Source organism: Podarcis melisellensis (assembly GCF_964234715.1).
Source record: "Podarcis melisellensis genome assembly, chromosome: 4".
In the NCBI taxonomy this organism is placed as follows: Eukaryota; Metazoa; Chordata; class Lepidosauria; order Squamata; family Lacertidae; genus Podarcis; species Podarcis melisellensis.
This window is the reverse complement of record NC_138531.1, coordinates 21,726,400-21,748,220: the sequence shown is the minus strand read 5'-3', so window position 1 is coordinate 21,748,220 and position 21,821 is coordinate 21,726,400. Positions and strand designations below refer to the sequence as shown.

Here is a 21,821-nt window from a genome sequence, read left to right as displayed (position 1 = left end):
TTATGTATATGAAGATTTGTAGATGAGGGATTATTGTGGTGTAGAAGGATAGGAGAGGCATGAGTCTCATAGTTCAGGCATACACTGATGAGAGGAGGGGGAAATAGGACATACCAGGGGAGGTTTGATTTAGGGGAGGAAAGAATTATTTTGACTAAAAGTAGAGCTGAGACAAAAAGTTCTCTCAGTTTGAATTTGGGATAGGCAAAAGTGGGGGCTGATTTTCCCTTACAGAATATTTTTGGGGTAACTCCCCATAATTTTGGGAGGGAGGGGGCCTCTCAGTAGCAACTAGAGCTTTCTCTTTCTTTAAATTGCTTTTCTGTCAGCAGCTATTCCCTCTTCCATTGCTATGTCATAACATAGTTCTGTAACAGTCCACCACATCTTGTGAAGGCAAAGTAAGATTGGTTTTGTGGTTTTTTTCTTTTTCTTTTTAAAGCAAATGAAGAAAGCTCCCTGAAATTTAAATACAAATTAACCTTCACTCCCAGGAATAGTTCCAAAATATTTCCCCAAATTTGCTGCCCCCAAATGGGGTGATGAATTAGGGGGAGGGCATTTTTCATCTGCGCTCAGTGAAAGAAAATGAAGGCCACCCCTCTGTTGATCCCAACAGACAAAACATAGGTTTGTGGAATTGAAGAGGAGAAGCTGCTACAAGAGAAGTGAGGAGAAACAGCATCAGCGGCGGGTTCTAGTGAGCTCTTGCTGCTGCCATCGCTTCTCTGATGGGAGAGGGCTTCAGCAGGCACAAGCAGTGGCAGTAGTGGTAGTGGCTGGGTGAAGCAAAACACTTTCCCATTTTGTCTCAGGCAGCGAATCAGGATGAGCTGCCCCTGAGGTTCCTTGTCTCTCTGGTCAGCTAAACTTCCAGCCAGCCTACACTCTTGTGAAAATTAGTCTTCAGCTTTGTTAACTCATACACAGCCTTAACAACTGTAGAAAAAAGATGCTTAAAAAGTTGAATCTGAGATAAGAGAGGTGGAAAGAAACTGGGACAATTTCTCTTGGCTTTTTTTCGTATTTCAAAAACAGGATTGTGAGCACTAAGGGACAGAGCCCTCTCTCAGAATGATATGTATGATGATTAGACTAACAAAATCCAGGCTACAATAGAAATGTGTTAGTTATGAAGTGTGGTGTAGTGGTTGGACGAGGACTTGGGAGACCATGGTTCAAATCTCCCCTTGGCGTTGAAGCTCATTAGGTGACCTTGGATCAGTTGTGCCTCTCAGCCTAACCTACCTTACTGCATTTTTGTGGGTATTAAATGAGGAGGGGAGTGTACACCACCATGACCTCCTTGGAGAAAAAGGTGGGATAGAAATGTAATTTATAATAATACTGTAATGACCATTTATTTCCATAGTGTGTATTTTGATATTTTACATATAGTTCCAAAAAAATATGAATTAACAAATTGAAGAAGAACAAACCTTTCCTTATGAGCTATTTGATTTTAGAAATCATTTTAGTTGAGTTTTATATTCATTTCAGCTGCAGTCCTTGCCATATTTATTTGGGAGTAAGCCGCATGGAACTCAGTGATGCTTGGTCTGAATAGACCTTGATAGAATTGCATTGGAGAATGTAATTAGCACTTATAAATACAAGTGAAACTATTTGCAATTAATTATACTTTGATCTCTCACTAAAGACAGCAGTACTGAAACGACAGCATCGATATGTATGTTCTACAATTCCTGATAATGCAGAGAAAGAAGCTCAGAGTTTATTTGTTAAGGAGGTAATGCTTCTAGTGTATTTGCTATTTGATTTCCATGCTTTGTATTTTTAATTTTATGTTGTAGCAAGTAGAACATGCAGCAAAATGTTGTTACATAGTTATCAACCCTAAAAGGAATGATCCTGTTCAGGGCTTCAGCTAGCTGGAACAGAAGACACGTAGTTCTGTTGATGCCTCTTGGAGTTTTAAGAAGAGTTTTAAAAAGCTCTCACTTTTTAGTGTGTTCTGTGAAGTGGTAAAGACATTCTGACTGTCCTGCTTTAAACCACCCATTCTAACATGTGTTATTTTTACAGTTGTGAATGTCAGTACTTTTTACAAGTTAAGAATTGTATGGTTTATCTAGCTGTATCATTTCACTATAGGACTTTCAAGGGCAGCTACTAAATTAACTTTTATGAAAAATTAGTTGCTAGCATAGCTGTAGTTCTTATAACGAGTTTGACCAACATGCAAGATAAGCTAGTGTTGAAGCGAAAATAAATGAGAATTGTTATGTTAGCAGAACATGGGTGGAGTAAAAATGTACTTCCTCTGATTGAGGGTTGAAAAGGCTTTGCTGCAATTTTAGCCAGATTAGCAGCAGAACAAGCTAGTTGTCATATTCAGATGGATATTCAGTAATATTAATTGTGATAAATTTTATACAGTATATGGTGAATTTTTATTTTTATACTTTTTCTTACTACAGTATCCTTATTTAATGGGGAGAAATGCTTTTTCACTAATAACAAATCTCATCAAAAATTTAACTGACAGTTTTAAAGGCAACAATTTAAACAAAAAGAAGCTCTCGCACTGCTTAGAAAATCACACTGTTCTATAAAGAATCTCATTCAAAGTTATCATATTTTTCCTCCTTATTTGCAGTGCATTAAAACATATAACTCGGACTGGCATGTTGTCAATTATAAATATGAAGATTACTCAGGAGAGTTTCGACAGCTTCCAAAGTGAGTAGGATTTTCTAGGATTATACTACCTCTGTACTTGCAAAAAGATGTTTGTAAACTTTGGATAACTAATCTGAGGCTATGTGGGTGATTTGGTGAGTGACAATTCCTTATCTTTGTGCTGCTTATGTAATGTTTGAAATAGTTTTGCCTCCCTTCCTTGCCCCCTTCGGATATTCAAGAGGTCCTTCAATGAACACAGAGGGCAGCACTGTAGCAGTAGGCTGTATCCATGTGCTTCCTTATATGCTCACAATGTCCCAAACATACTTTGAGACTGGGAACCCTGTTTCTTCAAGATTTTCCATCTGAGTGAGATTTATAGGCCTGTTGAAAGAAAAATCCTGCATGCCCTAAACATGTTTGGTACGTCTTCTTTGGAACTACTGAAAGGGGCTTAAGATCCCTGAGTTCCAGATGTAGGTACAACTTACATATTTCATAGGAAACATTGCAGGACACAGGAGTCATTGGGCTCTTATGCTACTTGTACCACCCTATGTTGTATCTGAAGTTGCTATGGGTGGGAACGCTATAAGGAATGTTAATTTTAAATGTCTTAGTTTCATTTTTACCTTTACAGTGCACCTCTGAAAATGGCAACTTGTTACTTGAGAGGTACTACAAAATGGGAATGATTGGAGAGGCAAACATTTTTTAGAAGACAACAAATTCTCCTTTGAGAGGACATCCTTGTTGCTAACTCCATTTTATTAAAGAGCATAGAATGTGCTAAATAATGCAAAAACCCCAGTAAACATGGGGTGAATGTGATCTCTGTGTTAGTACTGGCAGAAATAAAGCGAGTGTGCCCCAAAGACCTTGTCTTTTCTGCCGTAATTAGGATCATTGCAGCTTGAAGAAAAGTTCCTTTTAATGGTTTCTTGGCAAATAGGAACTTTGTTTTTTATATTTTTGAAGAGAAATAGAATACCATTTTCTAGTAAGATACAATTGTGCTGAACCTGAAAGGGTAATGCCATGCACAGTGTCTCACCTGCCACTGCCCCCACAAAAAGCTCTACTACTTTTACTTCCATTTAGGAAAACTAATAATATACGTTCTTTCAAGTATACATCTGTATTTTACTGGTGGTGGGGGATGAGTGTTCAGACCCCTGGGCTCTCACTTGTGGGGTGCCTCAGGGTTCTGTCCTCTCCCCCATGCTTTTCAACATTTACATGCAGCCGCTGGGAGAGATCATCAGGAGGTTTGGGCTGGATGTTCATCAGTATGCGGATGATACCCAGCTCTACCTCTCTTTTAAATCAGAACCAGTGAGGGCGGTGAAGGTCCTGTGTGAGTGTCTGGAGGCGTTTGGAGGATGGATGGCGGCTAACAGATTGAGGTTGAATCCTGACAAGACAGAAGTACTGTTTTTGGGGGACAGGAGGCGGGCAGGTGTGGAGGATTCCCTGGTCCTGAATGGGGTAACTGTGCCCCTGAAGTACCAGGTGCGCAGCCTGGGAGTCATTTTGGACTCACAGCTGTCCATGGAGGCACAGGTCAAATCTGTGTCCAGGGCAGCTGTTTACCAGCTCCATCTGGTACGTAGGCTGAGACCCTATCTGCCTGCGGACTGTCTCGCCAGAGTGGTGCATGCTCTGGTTATCTCCCGCTTGGACTACTGCAATGCACTCTGCGTGGGGCTACCTTTGAAGGTGACTCAGAAACTACAACTAATCCAGAATGCGGCAGCTAGACTGGTGACTGGGGGCGGCCGCCGAGACCATATAACACCGGTCTTGAAAGACCTACATTGGCTCCCAGTACGTTTCCGAGCACAATTCAAAGTGTTGGTGCTGACCTTTAAAGCCCTAAACGGCCTCGGTCCAGTATACCTGAAGGAGCGTCTCCACCCCCATCATTCTGCCCGGATGCTGAGGTCCAGCGCCGAGGGCCTTCTGGCGGTTCCCTCATTGCGAGAAGCAAAGCTACAGGGAACCAGGCAGAGGGCCTTCTCGGTAGTGGCGCCCGCCCTGTGGAACGCCCTTCCAGCAGATGTCAAAGCGATAAACAACTACCTGACATTCAGAAGACATCTTAAGGCAGGGAAGTTTTTAACGTGTGAAAGTTTACTGTATTTTTGGTTTCTATGGAAGCCGCCCAGAGTGGCTGGGGAGGCCCAGCCAGATGGGCGGGGTATAAATAATATATTATTATTATTATTATTATTATTATTATTATTATTATTATTATTATTACTGTGCATATATGCATTGATCATTCATTACCCTAGTGATCCTGAACTGATTATTGTGGGATGTGCTATTCTTTTTTTCTTAGCAAAGGGACCAAATTAGATAAACTTCCAGTTCATGTTTATGAAGTTGATGAAGAAGCAGATAAGGATGAGGTAAGCATATGACTTCTGCTTTCAACTTGTCAGTTCAAATTCTTGTAATGTAAAAATTATTCACATATTCTAGCATGGTAGAGTGTCAGATGTTTATCAGAGATGTGTAAAATCTCCATTTAAACACAGTTTTTAGTTTGTGGTGCATATCTGGTCCCAGAGTTGGCAGCTTAATAATCCTAGCGCTATTGTCAGCTCCTGCTGACTTCACTTTAACTCTGGTGGAAATTCTCTCAGGCCATGTCTCTCTAACTCAAAACTAGAGAAAGTGTCATTAAATCTCAGTAGTTAAATGTGAAACAAACAAAATTTTAAATAATAATATAATATGGCCATTGGCACAACCTATCATCATTAAGTAGTTTTTGTTTGATTCAAAAGACATTTGAAAACATGACCTGTGTGCAACTTTGATGGGGAAATGACCTGACCTACAGGAACCAGAAAGTCACTTTCTGTTATAAAATTATTGTGTAATTAGTTAGGACATTGTCTTCTTGATTTAACAGATGGCGTGATATTCAGAGTTTGTAAATTAATTCTTTATTCTCATATCCTGCCTTATTCCCTCAAGGAAACATATGTTAAAGCTGATGCAATCTTGATCTACGACAGTAACATCAAACTGTTGACTACAATTGGCAGACAAGTTAATAGGGCCCTCAAAGATGTAGAAATGTGAATTGAATTTAAGGTTGGAAAAATGAGAAACGGAAAGAAACTGAAATGGACTTATTTATCGATCTCTAGTACAGTTGTGCCTTGTATCCCGAACGCCTTGTGAGTCGAACATTTTGGCTCCCGAACACTGCAAACCCGGAAGTGAGTGTTACGGTTTGCGAATGTTCTTTGGAACCCAAACGTCCTCTGCGGCTTCCGATTGGCAGCAGGAGCTTCCTGCAGCCAATTGGAAGCCATGCCTTGGTTTCCAAATGTTTTGGAAGTCAAACGGACTTCCAGAACAGATTCCATTTGACTTCCGAGGTACCATTGTATATATAGAACTAGGAGCTCATGTTAAATGACCCAAATATGTATCACTGTCTTATTGTAGCCTTTTCTTTTTAAAAAACAAACAAACCCCAGGATGCAGCCTCTCTAGGATCTCAGAAGGGAGGAATTACAAAACAAGGATGGCTATACAAAGGCAACATGAACAGTGCTATCAGTGTTACTATGCGGGTAGGTTTTCTCTTCTGCTAGACTTTCAGTGCACACAGTTGCACATTGTCAATATTATAGATTTCAACAGCATTTCAGCGTGTGTAATGCATTGTAGCATTGGGGTTGAAATCCAAAGAACTCCCTACTAAAGATCTGTGAAAGTGCATTTTCACTTTCTCCTCTGACAACCACTCTTCACAATGCTACAAGATGTTTCTGAAGCTGCTTTTGGGCCAGGCAATATGACCGTTCCTGTTTGGGGGTTTGCAAGCCCTTGCATGTTCCTAATAGGGTCTTTGGATTATGGTGTATGGAAATTGAGTGCTTTTGTATGTGTGTTGTTAGTTTCATATTTTTAATGTGACTACTTTTTCATAACTAGTCATTCAAAAGAAGATTTTTTCATCTACTCCAACTTGGTGATGGATCATATAACCTAAATTTCTACAAAGATGAGAAAATATCGAAAGAACCAAAAGGGTCAATATTTTTGGATTCCTGCATGGGAGTGGTCCAGGTAAGTAGAGAATTATACTGTTTAATATGTTGTTTAAGTATTGTACAAACTTAAATCTATATGTTCCTTTTGTCTCTCTTCAGTACTTTTGGAGTGGATAAATAGGTTTAGGTGGCAGTCATAAATATAGTAGGATGTTTACCTCGTTAAACACACTGTCTTACTTTTGAATATACACGATTGCTCCCTCAGTGCATATTGAACAATAGGGATGATTTAGATAAACATAGTGTTTCTGTGCTTTTAGTGAGCAAATAGTCTAAAATAATGTGTGCATTTTTTATTTTAAAAAATCAGTAATGGTAGCACAGTTCATATCAAGATTTTCAAAGAGTGATCTGTTTTTATATAAAACAATCAAGAAATATTGCCACTAAGTGTTATGTTGGTTGCTGCTGTCAACTGATTATTTGTGATTATCTGCTGACTTAAGTTTTATGTCTCTGGAGTTAAGAATGGAAAAATAAATAAATCACAGAATGGAATTTAAGATTGCATGAAGATCTAATAGAAGCACAAACAGTGCTGCAATATGACTGTAAAATGTTTTGCATAACTTCTTGTGTGGGATTTCAGTTGTAGGAGCTTCATCACATTCATAGCTGTACTCCCAAATGTTTTCACTTGACCTTTCTGATATTAACTTCTTTTTATAAAAAAACCCCAACCCTTTGAAGCAAAACATAACGTAAACTCCAAGTCTAAATCTTGCCAGTAACAAATGCCAAAAATGGGTTGTTTGCATCTGTGTTCTGCTCAAAGAACACTATGGACTTGTTCTGATGGAACAAACTTGGAAACAATTGGGTTCTTGGATCTCTCCTAATGATTATTGCATCTCAGTCTTAATGGCAATCATACATTCTTACAAATTGCTTTGCAGCAATAAACATCTTTTGCTTATATTTTGTAGTATTCTAGTTTACAGATTTTGTAGACCTGCATCAGAATGTGTGAAATCGATATTTATGTATGTATGCATGCATGCATGCATGCATGCATTTATAAATGGTCCCGTGTGTTAAATTTTATCTTAGGGTTAAAAGAAAATAGTCGTAAGTATTCCTCCCCATATGATAAAGTTGGTTACTAGTTCCAATTCTTTATGTGTGTGAAAGTTTGAAACGTAGCTCAATCACAAAACTTTAAAAAGAGCTGACATTTACACCTTTGAATCCCAAAAAGTAGTTGTGGTTCTCTAGGAGTTGTTTGACTACATCTCCCAATATTCCTAATGGCTGGTCCTGCTGGCAGGGGTTGGTGCACCTGAAGGGCACCATGATGGCTACTCCATATCATAAATTTCAGTGTCTGGGGATTTGCCTCTTTGGGATCCACAATAATTTTCTCCACTCCAGACAGTTGCTAGGTCCCTTCACTGCTTACATAGTTGATTCATAGTCCATAATTCTCCTACTTCCTGTATTTAAAGTCCCTTCTCCACAGTACAATATGGGCTATAGCCGCACATTTGGGAAATGTTGCCAATGGCCCACAATTCATTAAATTTACTCTTAATCACGGGTGTCCACAGTGCAGTAATTTTTATTGAGCTGTAAGGAATAGAAAAGTTAAGATTTTCAAATGAAGCCTATCACTTGCTTGAAGAAAATAGCTGCTTCCCTTCTTCTTTTCTTCCCCATTCCCTTCCAAAATGTTCAGAGGCATGCACACAGATATTATATATATTAAATAAATTAGTTATTTATCTTACTATTATAAAACAATTCATACAATAATTTAACCTAAAAGCAATTCTTATATTGGCTCTACATCATCCTATATCTACACATTTTGTATTTGTTTTGATTGTTATATGTTTAGAGCTACACATCAAAAATTACACAGTGCCTAAAACATTTGCTTAGATTTAATTCTGTGAATGTGAAGCTAGAATCTCTTTCCCACTTGCCAAGAAAAAGCAATAAAAAAGGGCTTCAAAAAGTTAACAAGTTCTGCAAGCTCCAGGGATTTAGGTTGAACATGTTTATGCACGATACTTTTCTCCACTTCAAACAGTTACATTTGCCCAATGCTTATATATGTGTGATGACCTCAGATGAAATAAATAAATAAATAAATAAATAAATAAATAAATAAATAAATAAATCCATTGCAGGTAACATGTTAATATCCTTTATTATATTGCAGAACAACAAAGTCCGGCGTTTTGCCTTTGAGCTTAAAATGCAAGACAAGAGTAGCTATCTTCTTGCAGCAGACAGTGAAGTAGAAATGGAAGAATGGATTGCAACTCTAAATAAAATTCTCCAGTTAAACTTTGAAGCTGCCATGCAAGAAAAAAGAAATGGAGACTCCCATGAGGGTAAATGCGAGTTACGTTTGCTCAGTAATTTAGAAAATGTGATGCACTAAAATAAAGATTTGTAAGGATTTGTGGCTACTAAATACAATATAGTAACTACACACTTCACTTTATTCAGCCACTGCATGAAATACTTTGTTTCTTTGTGCAGCTGCTAGCTAACATCAACATTCTTGAAGGGATTACCCCTTCCGCTAAAGCCCCAGTTGTCTTCTTGCATTTGCAGGGGTGGCAGGTTTCTTAGGTTGGACCATTTCCCCTTTAGATTTGGGATCATGTTGTCAACCTTATGAAGGGAAGGGGAAGGGGTCAGATTATATCTGCATCTTGTTCAGCATTCAGTTTCCAACAATGGCCAGGCAGATGCCTTTCAGAGGGCTGAAAGCAGCAGCCCTCCCTTGTTGCTTCTCCCCAGTATCTGGTACTCAGAGTTATAATGTGAACATGGAGATTTTATCTACCTGTGATTACTAATACCTGTTAATACATCTATCTACCATGACTGTGTCTAGTCCTTTTAAGATTTATGCCTGCCATCATCTGAAATAGCCTTAAAGAATTATCTGAATGATTTGGTGATGACTAAACTGTGAACCATTTTATATAGGGAGTGCTTAGAGTTATCATGGTAAAAAGCAGCTGGTCCATTAGATGGTACCAAGGATAGAAAAAAGTATTGAGGGAATTGCTGATTACAGCAAAAACATCTCAAGTTAGAATTTGCCTTCTCCATATTTCAAGTTAATCCTTACAACAATTTGGTTATAGCACTTTCTTAAGTCATCAGTGAATTTTTATAATTTCACTTTTTAAAATTTCCAGATGATGAGCAAAGCAAGATGGACAACTCCTCATCCAGTATAGATAGCTATTTTCCTGAAAGTGCCAAGGTAATGTTGTGCTTTTTAAAATTTTAAAGTATGCTATGTCAATAAAGGAATTACAAAATCTAATCCTAATTATGGGAGCACTGCTGACTGTGTTGCAATTTGATTTATGATACCTTCACACCATAAATGTTCTTTTGCTGAATGTATATCAGACGAGTATTTTTGAAATAGTTATTTAATAGTCTCTAAATATTACAAAGAAGTTAATGTAGTTTTCCCCTCCATTGATAACCAAAACCACCCCAACATGAAGTTGCTTTTTTGCACGTTTATACCACTTACACTGAAGAATGTAATGGGTGGACTAGTCTGTCCAGTTTAACTAAAGCAATCTATGGAGGCTCAACTGTAAGACTGATGATAGTTTCCAGTATCAGATCTGTGATTCATCAACTAAAGCCTCTATGCTCTGCCATCTTCTTTTTTTGCTGCTTCAAATTATTCACTTATTTTTAAAAGGTAGCATTCCCTGCTGAAAAACAGATTTCTTGTTCTGTCTGGGCAATGGAAAGACTGAGCTTTTAAGAGAAGCTTCTCTGTGCCATCATGAGTGTGCCTAGATAACAATATGCTGGCCTTGAACTTCCTAAAATAAGACAAATAAAAGTTACTTATCTAACAGTGCTTGGTGATTCCAGACACTGGGTAGCAAGATCAGTGAGAAAGAGAGGGAGTAGAGCCACATTAGTAGCTTTCTTCATAGAAGTGCACTTCCTTGGAGTTCCTCCAACTACAGAAAGTTGCTCCCTTCATCCAGTACCCAGTGATGCTGAATGAATTTAACAAGCATAAACTAATCATCTGTCTGTGATAGATTGGACTACATTTTGTTAATTTATTGAAGTTAAACTGGATATAAAACTTCAAGTGTGAAGAATTCTAAAATTTGTACTTTTTAAAGCACATATACTGTGAAATAGGAAATGTTTTGGTTTATAGGCAATAATTGAGATTTGGCTCCTCCTTGAAAGTCTGAACACCTGCTTATTATATCTAATCTTGGTGCCACAAATGCAGCTTCCTGTTTCCGTGAATGCTAGAATCTATTTTGGCATCTTATGTTTTTCTTGTATGCTGTGTTCCCCTGCCTTCCAGGGGCCGTGTACTTTTTGTTGCTCTTTACAATCAGCTTATTTTGCTTTGTTTTGGAACCTCTCCAGAAAATTCCTGAGTGCTGTGAACTAGGCTTTAATGCTCACCATCAATCTGTTAGCTATCTTTTTCTATACAGAAACAAATTTACATTTTACATAGGCATGGAGAACCTGTAACCGTCCAGATGTTGTTGAGCTCAAACTCCTATCCTCTTCTGTTGGCTATACAGAGGATTTAATGGAGTCCAACAGCATTTGGAGAGCATGTACAGGTGTCCCATCCATGTCTTAAGCATTCTCAAAAGTGACAGAATGTGTGCCCGATATATTTTGGATGCTTTCTTGTTTTGTTTTGTTTTTAATAAACTTTGTGGCAGAATTTCCAATTGTAATATGCTACTTATCATACGTTCTTCTCTTAATTTTCACAAAGTATCATTGCAGAGGTTTTGTTTTGTTTTGCAGAATTCACTGTGCCATCCTAATTCTTAGTGTAGTGCCAAAATCTCCTGTCACAGTCGTCTTCTTCTTTAGTTTCGAACCAAAATAATTCTAGACAGGATGTATGTTGGTCAGGAAGGTTGTGTTTTAGTACAAAAATAACTGAAAAGTAGTTCTTGCAAAAATAAACTTTATTCCTGGAGAACTGTGCAGAACTGAATATGTTGCCAAATGTGAAAGTTTGCCCCATTGTTACACTATAAACTTTGTCTCAATGACTTAATACTTCCTCTTCATTTTATTAGTTTTTCTTCTCATAAGAACAGGCAGTCTTTCTGCACTACTTCCTTAACCTTGGCACTTGTTACAGTGATTCCTTTTCAACTTTTTGTTTTTCAACTGCTCACACTCTTGATATACCTGATATACCTTTCCATACTTTGCAATGTAAGCAAATATGTATGCTTCAGGGTTACAAATTCTCTGAGGATGTACTTTTGGAAGCCCCCACTTGGATTGTGTCTGGGTAATAATAATAATAATAATAATAATAATTTATTTATACCCTGGCCACTTTGGGTGGCTTCCAACAAAATACTGAAACTACAAACATCAAGCATTAAATACTTCCCTAAACAGGGTTGCCTTCAGATGTCTTCTAAAAGTCAGATAGTTCTTTATTTCCTTGACATCTGATGGGAGGGCATTCCACAGGGCAGGTGCCACTACCGAGAAGGCCCTCTGCCTGGTTCCCCAAGAAGGGCATTCTCTGTGGCATTCCCTAAGGTTTGGAACTCCCTCCCCACAGAGATGCCTATGGCGCCTTCATTATACAGCTTCCAGTGAATGCTGAAGATGCACCTCTTTACTTTGGTTTTTGACGCTTGAGATGTACATTTTTAGGATCCACTTTGCTTCTGTGATTTTATGTTGTTTTAATCTGTTATATTTGTGAGAACTCTGTGAAATGGTACCAATTATTCACTTTTCTCTAGAAATATTTCATAAGTAAACTACTGCAAAGAAAAATCGTAACATATGTTTACAGTTAAAGAAACAACTTTTTGTGTTTGTAGTAAAAATCCTGTTTTAAAATATTAACTTCTTATTTTGCAGAGTTCCAGAGATTCTGAAATCAAATTCAAAAGTGAAAGCAGAGTTAAACTCTTTGCATTGGATCCGGATGCACAGGTTAGATAATTTGGTAGGAAAATTGAAAATTTTAAAGAAATAATTATTCTTTTTTGGCAAGTGAGACATTGCTTTCTCTCTTCTATTTATCTTAAAGAAACTTGACTTCTCTGGTATTGAGCCAGAAGTAAAACCATTTGAAGAGAAGTTTGGGAAGAAGATTCTGGTGAAGTGCAATGATTTATCTTTCAATCTGCAAAGCTGTGTGGCTGAAAATGAGGAAGGACCAACAACAAATGTAAATACTTCTGAGAGTTCTCAAGTCCCTTAATGTTGGAATGATGAATCAATATCATGCCTAAATCTCCCCTTCATTTACCCCCTTGATATATTAATGGATGTTTAGAGAAAACAAAGCAATGAGGGACATAACTGCACCTGTAGATGTTTGTCAAGATTTTTATGAACCAGCCCAGAAGCAAAATGAGTGGCTTTTGCCAGCAGAAAGAGAGAAAACAGGAAAGGCATAAGTTGTGCGGAACTTCATGAGTAATTGTTAGTTGTTGGTTACATAGCAAACATTGTAGTGTCATGTTATAGTGTGTGGATTTTTGTTGTTGAATAAAATACATTTTCCTAAAAGAGAGCATAAAATCTTTACATATTCAGTGGTATAAGGTATTTGGCTCTCTAAATTATAGAGGTTCTAAAATACAATTCCAACACACTGAATTTATAAAGTAAAAGTCACTGTATAATATAATAACTGCTCTATGTTCCAATTATCAACTATCCATTATTTCTTTGCCTGATGGCCATGTTTACTGTTTTGTTTTTTTAAATGCCCAGGTAGAGCCATTTTTCATAACGCTGTCACTTTTTGATATAAAAGAGAACCGGAAGATTTCATCAGATTTCCATGTGGATTTGAATCATAGCACAGTGAGGAATATGCTAGGTAGTACATCTCAACAGGTATTAAATGACAGCAGTGATTGCTTACATCGGATTCAGGATATTATTCCAGAGATAATGTTACAATATCCCAAACAGGTAAGGAATAAAGGAAGTCACCATTTCCACTTCTTTGCAAAATAAAGACCTCTATTTTCATTTCAGTGTCAATAAACCATGCATCTATTTTCAGGGAATATTCTCAGTGACGTGTCCACATCCTGATATATTTCTAGTGGCCAGAATAGAGAAAGTCCTGCAAGGGAGCATTACCCACTGTGCTGAACCATATATGAAAAGTTCTGATTCTTCTAAGGTATACTCTTGACTGTTTGACATCCCATTTGTAAGTCTCAGTTTGTTTGTTTGCAATGCCATAAACACTGGAGTATTCAAATGTAGTACATATATTCAAGGCAAATGAACTTTTCAGGGCCAAAGATCAGATCAGATTCTGAATCCTTTGTTAAACATGAAAGTTCAAAATGTGGTGCAATATCTCTCTTGAATGTTATGGCTCAGTGCAGACATCACAAACCAGGTCTTCTGAGCTGTGGTTTGGCGATACACTAGGGGCTTTCAGCTTCTGTTCCTTCTCCCTCTTTTCTCCCTGATTTCTTGAAAGTTCAGTCTTTCACTTCCTGGCTTTTTCTAACTGTAATTTGCTATGACATCAGAGCTGGAGAAGGCATGTGGGTGGCGCTGTGGGTTAAACCACAGAGCCTAGGACTTGCCGATCAGAAGGTTGGCAGTTCGAATCCCCATGATGGGGTGAGCTCCCGTTGCTCAGTCCCTGCTCCTGCCAACCTAGCAGTTTGAAGCACGTCAAAGTGCAAGTAGATAAATAGGTACGTCTCTGGCGGGAAGGTAAACAGCGTTTCCGTCTGCTGCTCTGGTTCACCAGAAGTGGCTTAGTCATGCTGGTCACGTGACCCGGAAGCTGTACACTGGCTCCCTCGGCCAATAACGCGAGACAAGCGCCGCAACCCCAGAGTCCGTCATGACTGGACCTAATGGTCAGGGGTCCCTCTTTACCAGAGCTGAAGAACTGTTGTTAGTGCCTTGCTTTCAAGCCATCATTTTCTGACCCACTTCAAACCTGCCATAGTCAAAGGCACCAACATAACAAAAGTATTCATAAACAAGAAATAAATCATTAAAAAATACACAACCAAGCCGAACAATTTCCAAATAAATCACAAGATCTAAAACCTTCCAATCCAAAATTCCCAGTCTGGGAAAGAGACCCTTCTTGAGTTCCTGTCAAGAAGAATACAGTGGTACCTCTGGTTGTGAACTTAATTTGTTCCAGAGGTCCGTTTTTAACCCAAATGGGGCCTCCCACTACCGCCAACATGCAATTTCCGTTCTTATCCTGGGGAAGAGTTCTTAACCCTAGGTACTACTTCCGGATTAGCAGAGTCTGTAACCTGAAGTGTTTGTAACCCAAGGTACCACTGTATCATGAAGGATGAGTATTTGAGATAAGTCATTCTCAGTGGAAGTGAGGTTAAATAAATAAATAAACCAAATGTTATTTGATCAAACACATGTATTTCTATTATCACTTACAGGTTGCTCAAAAAGTTCTGAAAAATGCAAAGCAGGCATGTCAGCGGCTAGGACAGTACAGAATGCCATTTGCATGGGCAGCTAGGTAAAGACGGGCTTCTTTTCTTCAAAGTGTATTAATTTGTGTGCCTTTTTATTTTAGTCAAAACTCAGTTTAGTATTTGGGACAGAATTCCTTGCATTTAGTGGGCAAGGCTAAAGTCACTCTCAAGCTATTGTATTTAAACCACAGGACTTGGAAAAAACCAGATACTATTTTAGAAAAATACATTGTGTAGGCTAGGAGTTCCCAAACTGTCCTCTGTTAACCACCTGTGAGCTTTATTTATTCTGGGGGTCTGTGGTGTTTGTGAATTTGTGGCTGAGAACACAAATTCACTGTATTAAATATTCATGCTGATTTTTAATTGTGTTTTTATTGCTTCTTGTTGTATTTTATTTCATTACAATCTGCATTCTACGGCATTCAAATTATAATCAATAAAATGCATTATATAAGAAATAAAAGAAGCACTAAAAGTACAATTTTAAAACATCATGCTGCTTCTTGCTCATTGCATTACAGTTGCTGCAACATGCAGAAAAATCATTAAGTAGTCTGCCAAGACCCTCAGCAATTTTCAAATGCTCCACAGGGAAAGATGTTTGGAAACCACTGGTGTAGGTAGTAATATGTATTGTTACACAATAAATTTTGGCTTCTTTTCTTGTGAGCATTTATGCATATGTCAGTGGATTAGAGTTTGCCAATCTAATTTCAGGATGTCAAGCGTTCACTTTTACTTTTTTCTCTGTTTCATTTTGTAATGAGATTCTTATATAAGAGTTCATGTTTCAGGACACTGTTTAAGGATGCATCTGGGACACTAGACAAAAATGCACGATTTTCAGCACTCTACAAACAAGACAGTAACAAGCTCTCAAATGAAGACATGCTTAAATTGTTAGCTGATTTCAAAAAGTGAGTACTGTACATATTTATTATTTAAAATACTTACATCCTGCATTGTTTTCCTTAAGGGCTCTTAAAGCAGCACCTGTTACTTTAGTTATATATCTTTAGGCGCCAGGTAGAAGCATTCCTCTTCTCCCAAGCCTTTGGCTAATTAAACAATCTATGGCCTATGTTGTGTATTTTTGTAGTTTTATATTGTAAATTATAAAATTTCTATACAGGGTGGTATAGAAATTTAATAAATAATAATAATGTGACTAAGACTAATTCAAACAAATAAAGTAATATCTCTTGAACTGAGTCTGCAGCAAGCTTCTTTCCATAAAGAAAACAATCTGAGTATGAGTGGAAGTGCTTTCTACTCATGCAAGTACAACTTCAGAGCCAAATCTGTTTTCATATACATGTATCAAGTGCTTGCTGTTTATTATGGAGGGCGGAGGCACCAAAGAAGGCCTTATTGAATGCCATCATACCATAGGCTCAGGGTTGGCCTCTCCTGTTTTAAGGTTTCAGTTAAATGGGTGCTGTGGAAGAATGATATTATTTTTTTTACAAACAGATTATAGGTGAAAAGTCTGGACTGGAGACAGTGGTCAGCACAGCTGTTCTCATCATAAGGCTTAAAAAGTCCAGTCTGTGAGGATCAAATCGTCAAGGGAAGTTGCTAAATTGGACTTGATGTGGTTTCAGTAAAAAGCTGCACAAATTTAGGAGATCTAAGTATTGCCAAGGAATGTAGTGTTTACCTATCTTTCTGGGGAAAAAGACTTTGTCATGCTTTCCAAGCCTTTTGGGGTGTTTCCTTTCCTATCTGTATTCTGCTGTATTATCCATCCCTAGTGATTTTTCTGTTGAGTCACTTTGTTTTTTCCTTCTTCCATAGACCTGAAAAGATGGCCAAGCTACCAGTTATTTTAGGAAATCTAGATATAACAATTGATAATATTTCTCCAGACATCCCAAGTAAGTATAGAAAAGTACTTTTAAATAGCTGGAAAGCATTTTTTCTTCAATTTTTTTATTGGTTTTTAATATATTTTCAGATTTTGTTAGCTCATCATACATTCCCATGAAACAGTTTGAAAACAGTACCAAGACAGTAGTAACGTTTGAAGTAGAGGAGTTTGTTCCCTGTATACCAAAACACACTCAGCCTTTCACCATCTACAACAATCACCTTTATGTTTATCCAAAGCACTTGAAATATGACAGTCAAAAGTCATTTGCAAAGGTGAGTTAATGGGCCATTAATAACATTCAGATTCAAGACCAAATTGAATCTGAATTGAATTTGGCGTTCTTTCTTGGAAGTTTTGGTTGCTTGTCTGGCACTTCTTAAGAAAAACAAAAATCTCTGTATGTGTTCTTTTTAGGCAAGAAATATTGCAGTTTGCATTGAATTCAAGGATTCAGATGATGAAGATTCCATACCTCTAAAGGTTTGTTGATCTGACTTACAGATATTTATTCAAAAACTCACTGCTTATTATTCTGTGCAGGTAAGGTGTCCTCAAGTAGGAACTCAACCTCCCCCTTGTAGTTGAAGGCAAGAATCAGTTTGCTTCAAAATACGTTTATGGCCTTTTCAATTAGATTGAGTAACATTTCTTTTAGTAGGGCTTTTTGTACTTGGTAGACAAGTATTGAACAGGCTTCCTCAACCTCGGCCCTCGAGATGTTTTGAGACTACAATTCCCATCATTCCTGACCACTGGTCCTGCTAGCTAGGGATCATGGGAGTTGTAGGGCAAAAACATCTGGAGGGCCGAGGTTGAGGAAGCCTGGTATTGAGTGTGTGATCTTTCTGATGATTTCAGTGAAAAAATAGAGTACTGATTATTCAGACATGCTTTTCTCAGTAAAGTTATATGAAGAGTATGCTTTAATCACAGCTGCTACCTAATTTTGGTTTATGTGTCCCTTACATTTGAATATAGTTTTTAGGTGATGCAGTGCCATCACATATATGTGAATTTATATAATAGGCAAAAAGACAGGTTCCTGCCCCCAGGAGCTTATGGTCTAAAATCATAGACATCAGTCCAGTTGCATAAAACAACTATAGTTCTTGTGTAGTTGACATACATTGAGTGGGAGCATTGGTTTATCTAGGCCCAGGACTATATACTTTGACTAAAATCAGTTCTCTAAGGCAGGGGTGGGAAACTTTGGGTCCAGGGGGCAATGCACTTCAGTATGCCTCTCAGGACTCTTCCCTACATATCCTCAGGCCTTCTCTACATCCTCCTCATATGCTTTTGCCTGGTTGGAATGTGACCTTGAAACATAACACTTCTTGTTTACCTAATGGAGACTGGTGTTGTGTGTGTGTGTGTGTGTGTGTGTGTGTGTGTGTGAGAGAGAGAGAGAGAGAGAGAGAGAGAGAGAGAGAGAGAGAGAGAGACTGAGACTTTTGTATGGCTGGAATGTGGCCCACCTTAAAATATAAGAGTCAGATCAGTTAATCCCATAGGCAGACCCTGGAGGCTTTCCCGAGAGGGAATCTGACTCTTGGCTGAGAAAGTTTCTCATGCTATATAAGGTATCAGGCGGATAAATTTTCCAGCCCTGCTACCTGAGATCCTTTCACTAGGCTGTATTTTGGCATGTTGCTGCAAGTGTTGTGTTTATGTAATGTAATTGGAAGTTCTCTTTGGATTTTTTAACAGCACATCAAAAAATGTTTCATTCATGTTCTTGACCTAAAATAAAATAGATTAAGTCTTTCTTTTGTTATTTGATTTTTAGTGCATCTATGGCAGACCCGGTGGATCAGTATTTACAAGACAAGCATTTGCTACAGTTCTGCATCATCACCAAAACCCAGAGTTTTATGATGAGGTAACCCATTGTACACTTGCCAGTTTCCAAAAACATAGTGAGATGAGAGTGGAACTCATTCCTTGAATTAGAGTGCAACTGTCTTAATCAATTTATCAGGTAGCCGTAGGCAAGCTAGTATATCTGTCTGCCTCAGTTTCCATCTTACAGTCCTGTTGTAAGCATACCTGGAATAATGCATATTAACTGCTTTGAGTGTTTAGGAAAGTATAGTAAAATCGTAACTAGTAATAAGTGGTGGATCTGAATGCTTTCTTGACAACTTTGGAGAAATTGCTTGCTGCCTTAAATGACAGTCCTGTCAGAAGCCGTGGATGATCTCTGGAACAGAAAAATGTACAGAGAAACATTTTGGAAGATAGTAGGATGAGATGGTATAATTTCTCTCAGATTACCTCTCTTATCTACAAAAACCAGAGCTCTATAGTTTTCTGAAGAATTGGGCTGGGGGACAGGATACAGCTCATTTTAGGGATTATTCTATGGATGTATGAGTGGAAAAGAGATCTTACTTGCTTATCACCATTACATAAATTCCATGTTGGCTTGTGACGCTTTTCTGCATACTAAGGGGGTTAGTACATCTAAATCGTTTAGGAGGAGAAGAGGAACCCTTTGTGGTCTGTTATGAATAGTTTGTGGAAAACTTTACTGATAAAACAGCTAGAATCCATTTTGATTTTGACTTCTCATTTAAAGAAGGTCACTGATAGTGCCCGTGGTATCTGCTTGAGGTTTGAAGCCGATTGTAGTTGCTGAAAGCTGCCAGAGGAGGTCTGTTCAGTTGGGTAGCAAAGTTAATGCCTATCTTGAAGAGGGTATAGTACCAGCAATTCTGAAAAATGCTATAGAGAGACCGCTGCTGAAAATGAGTTGTATCCTGCACTTTTGACAATCCTAAACAAGTCTTTAGCAACGCGGGTGGCGCTGTGGGTTAAACCACAGAGCCTAGGTGTGCTGGTCCCAGGGGGAAGGTTACTGCTACCGTAGTCAAGGTTCAGTCCTGAGTCACTAGCCTGGAAATAGTCCACAAGGTGCAAGGCGAGGTTCGTAGCAGGGAGCCGGGCAGGGACAGGAACACTCGAAGATCAGAAGCAGGAAGCCGGGCGGGGAACAGGAACACTGGAGGAACAGGACTGGATGCTGGCCGAAACAGCTCTTCAATGATGACGTTGCTCCCGCAACCTGGGACCGGGCTAACTGGCCTTTATCTTCTCTGAGTCCCGGCCCCCAGGAGCCCCGCCTCCCTTGGCCTTAAGGCGAGCACTCCTCCTGGGAGAAACCAGTTCCCTTCGCCTCTCTGCCCTAAGCCTCTGCAGTTCAGGAGAGGCCGAAGGGTTACTGGGCCCCGGAGGAGGCTCACCTGTAGACACTGAGTCCTCAAGCACCTCTGGGGCCAGAATGGATTCACCTGGTGACTGCTCCTGAGGATCCGGCACAGGTGCAGGCTCCTCAGAATCAAGGCCCTACCTCAGTTCAGCTGGCCCTGGAGGCGGGGACTCCTGCGCCAGCTGGGATTCCTCCGGTTCACTCTCAGACTCGGAATCCCAGGCCATCAGACTAGGGCTTGGTGATCAGAAGGTCGGCAGTTCAAATCCCCGTGATGGGGTGAGCTCCCGTTGCTCGGTCCCTGCTCCTGCCAACCTAGCAGTTCGAAAGCACGTCAATGTGCAAGTAGATAAATAGGTACCGCTCCGGCGGGAAGGTAAATGGCATTTCCATGCGCTGCTCTGGTTCACCAGAAGCGGCTTAGTCATGCTGGCCACATGACTCAGAAGCTGTACGCTGGCTCCCTCGGCCAATAAAGCGAGATGAGCGCCGCAACCCCAGAGTCGGTCACGACTGGACCCATTTTTGAGGCTGGTGTTGCACCTGCAGCCACTGGGAGAAATCTCCTAGAGATTTAAGGTTGCATGTCCCTCTCCTTTCCCTGCATGTTTCCTAAATCTACCCCAGGGGTTCCCCTAACTATCCAGAGCAAATTTAGGGTGTGCAATAAAAGCCACTCCATTAGTGTAACTGTTGAATGATGTCCAATTTTTTAAAAAAGGAATTTTATTGGGTTTTTGTGTCTTTATTGTGAGCGTCTTTTTGAGCCCTTTTTAGAGCCAAAAATCAAGGTGAAATCTACACACATATAAAAACCGTTCTGAAAGTGCTTTTTTAAAAAAGTGTTTTTAAAAATACATTGAATTTTCCATAAGGCTCACCATCGCCATCTAGTGTCACATTGTATATTGCACACTTAAAACATTTTATTTGCAGCTGTGTAGCTGAGTCCCAAGGTAAATAGGTCTCAAAACTGCCTCAGATATACATATCGAAAAACATTGTCATTGATACGTCTCATGTTAAAATTCTTCTACACATATGAAGCTAGAATTCTGTTGGGTATAATTGTTCTAGTCCAGCCATGTTGCTTATTCAAACTCATATATTCACTTTTGTAATTTAATTAGAACTTTTAAGGGTAGCACTTTACTACTGTATTTTAATACTGTACACAAGATTATATTAAGCTGAAATCATGCAAGCTAGTCAAAATCTGTATATGCTACCCATTCCATTTTAGATAGCCCCCACCTAATTCATTTGATCATGCAGTGCACTCCACTATATTGGAGGGTAAGTTCACTGTGTGTATTCCTTTGCATGATCACAGCTGCCACCTCCATTGAAATGATTCTAGAGTTTCACATATATCTGTCTTTTTTAAGTGCATATAATCCACTTTTCACCAGTTGCTCCCAATGTTTGATCTCTTGTTCTAAATCTTGCTTTAATTGCATTGAAAATTATTTCCTTTATGTACTTTTTATGAGGCATACCACAACAATATTGGGAATATTCTCTGAAGCCAAACTTATATGTTT

At 38.9% G+C, this 21,821-nt stretch overlaps 1 protein-coding gene across 18 annotated transcripts in view; it reads left to right on the top strand.

The window, feature by feature from the left end:
- The window catches only part of DOCK9 (dedicator of cytokinesis 9), a 134,221-nt gene that overhangs the window by 69,214 nt on the left and 43,186 nt on the right, over positions 1-21,821 (top strand). For all 18 annotated transcript variants that reach the window (XM_081908111.1, XM_081908110.1, XM_081908114.1 and 15 more), the window contains 17 exons: positions 1,661-1,750; positions 2,621-2,703; positions 4,991-5,060; positions 6,147-6,242; positions 6,607-6,741; positions 8,893-9,067; positions 9,890-9,957; positions 12,609-12,683; positions 12,781-12,921; positions 13,473-13,676; positions 13,771-13,893; positions 15,152-15,234; positions 15,988-16,110; positions 16,991-17,070; positions 17,151-17,338; positions 17,481-17,546; positions 18,856-18,948. In XM_081908111.1, the coding sequence (XP_081764237.1) occupies positions 1,661-1,750; positions 2,621-2,703; positions 4,991-5,060; positions 6,147-6,242; positions 6,607-6,741; positions 8,893-9,067; positions 9,890-9,957; positions 12,609-12,683; positions 12,781-12,921; positions 13,473-13,676; positions 13,771-13,893; positions 15,152-15,234; positions 15,988-16,110; positions 16,991-17,070; positions 17,151-17,338; positions 17,481-17,546; positions 18,856-18,948 (1,893 nt within the window). The remainder of the gene's footprint in view (positions 1-1,660; positions 1,751-2,620; positions 2,704-4,990; positions 5,061-6,146; positions 6,243-6,606; positions 6,742-8,892; positions 9,068-9,889; positions 9,958-12,608; positions 12,684-12,780; positions 12,922-13,472; positions 13,677-13,770; positions 13,894-15,151; positions 15,235-15,987; positions 16,111-16,990; positions 17,071-17,150; positions 17,339-17,480; positions 17,547-18,855; positions 18,949-21,821) is intronic.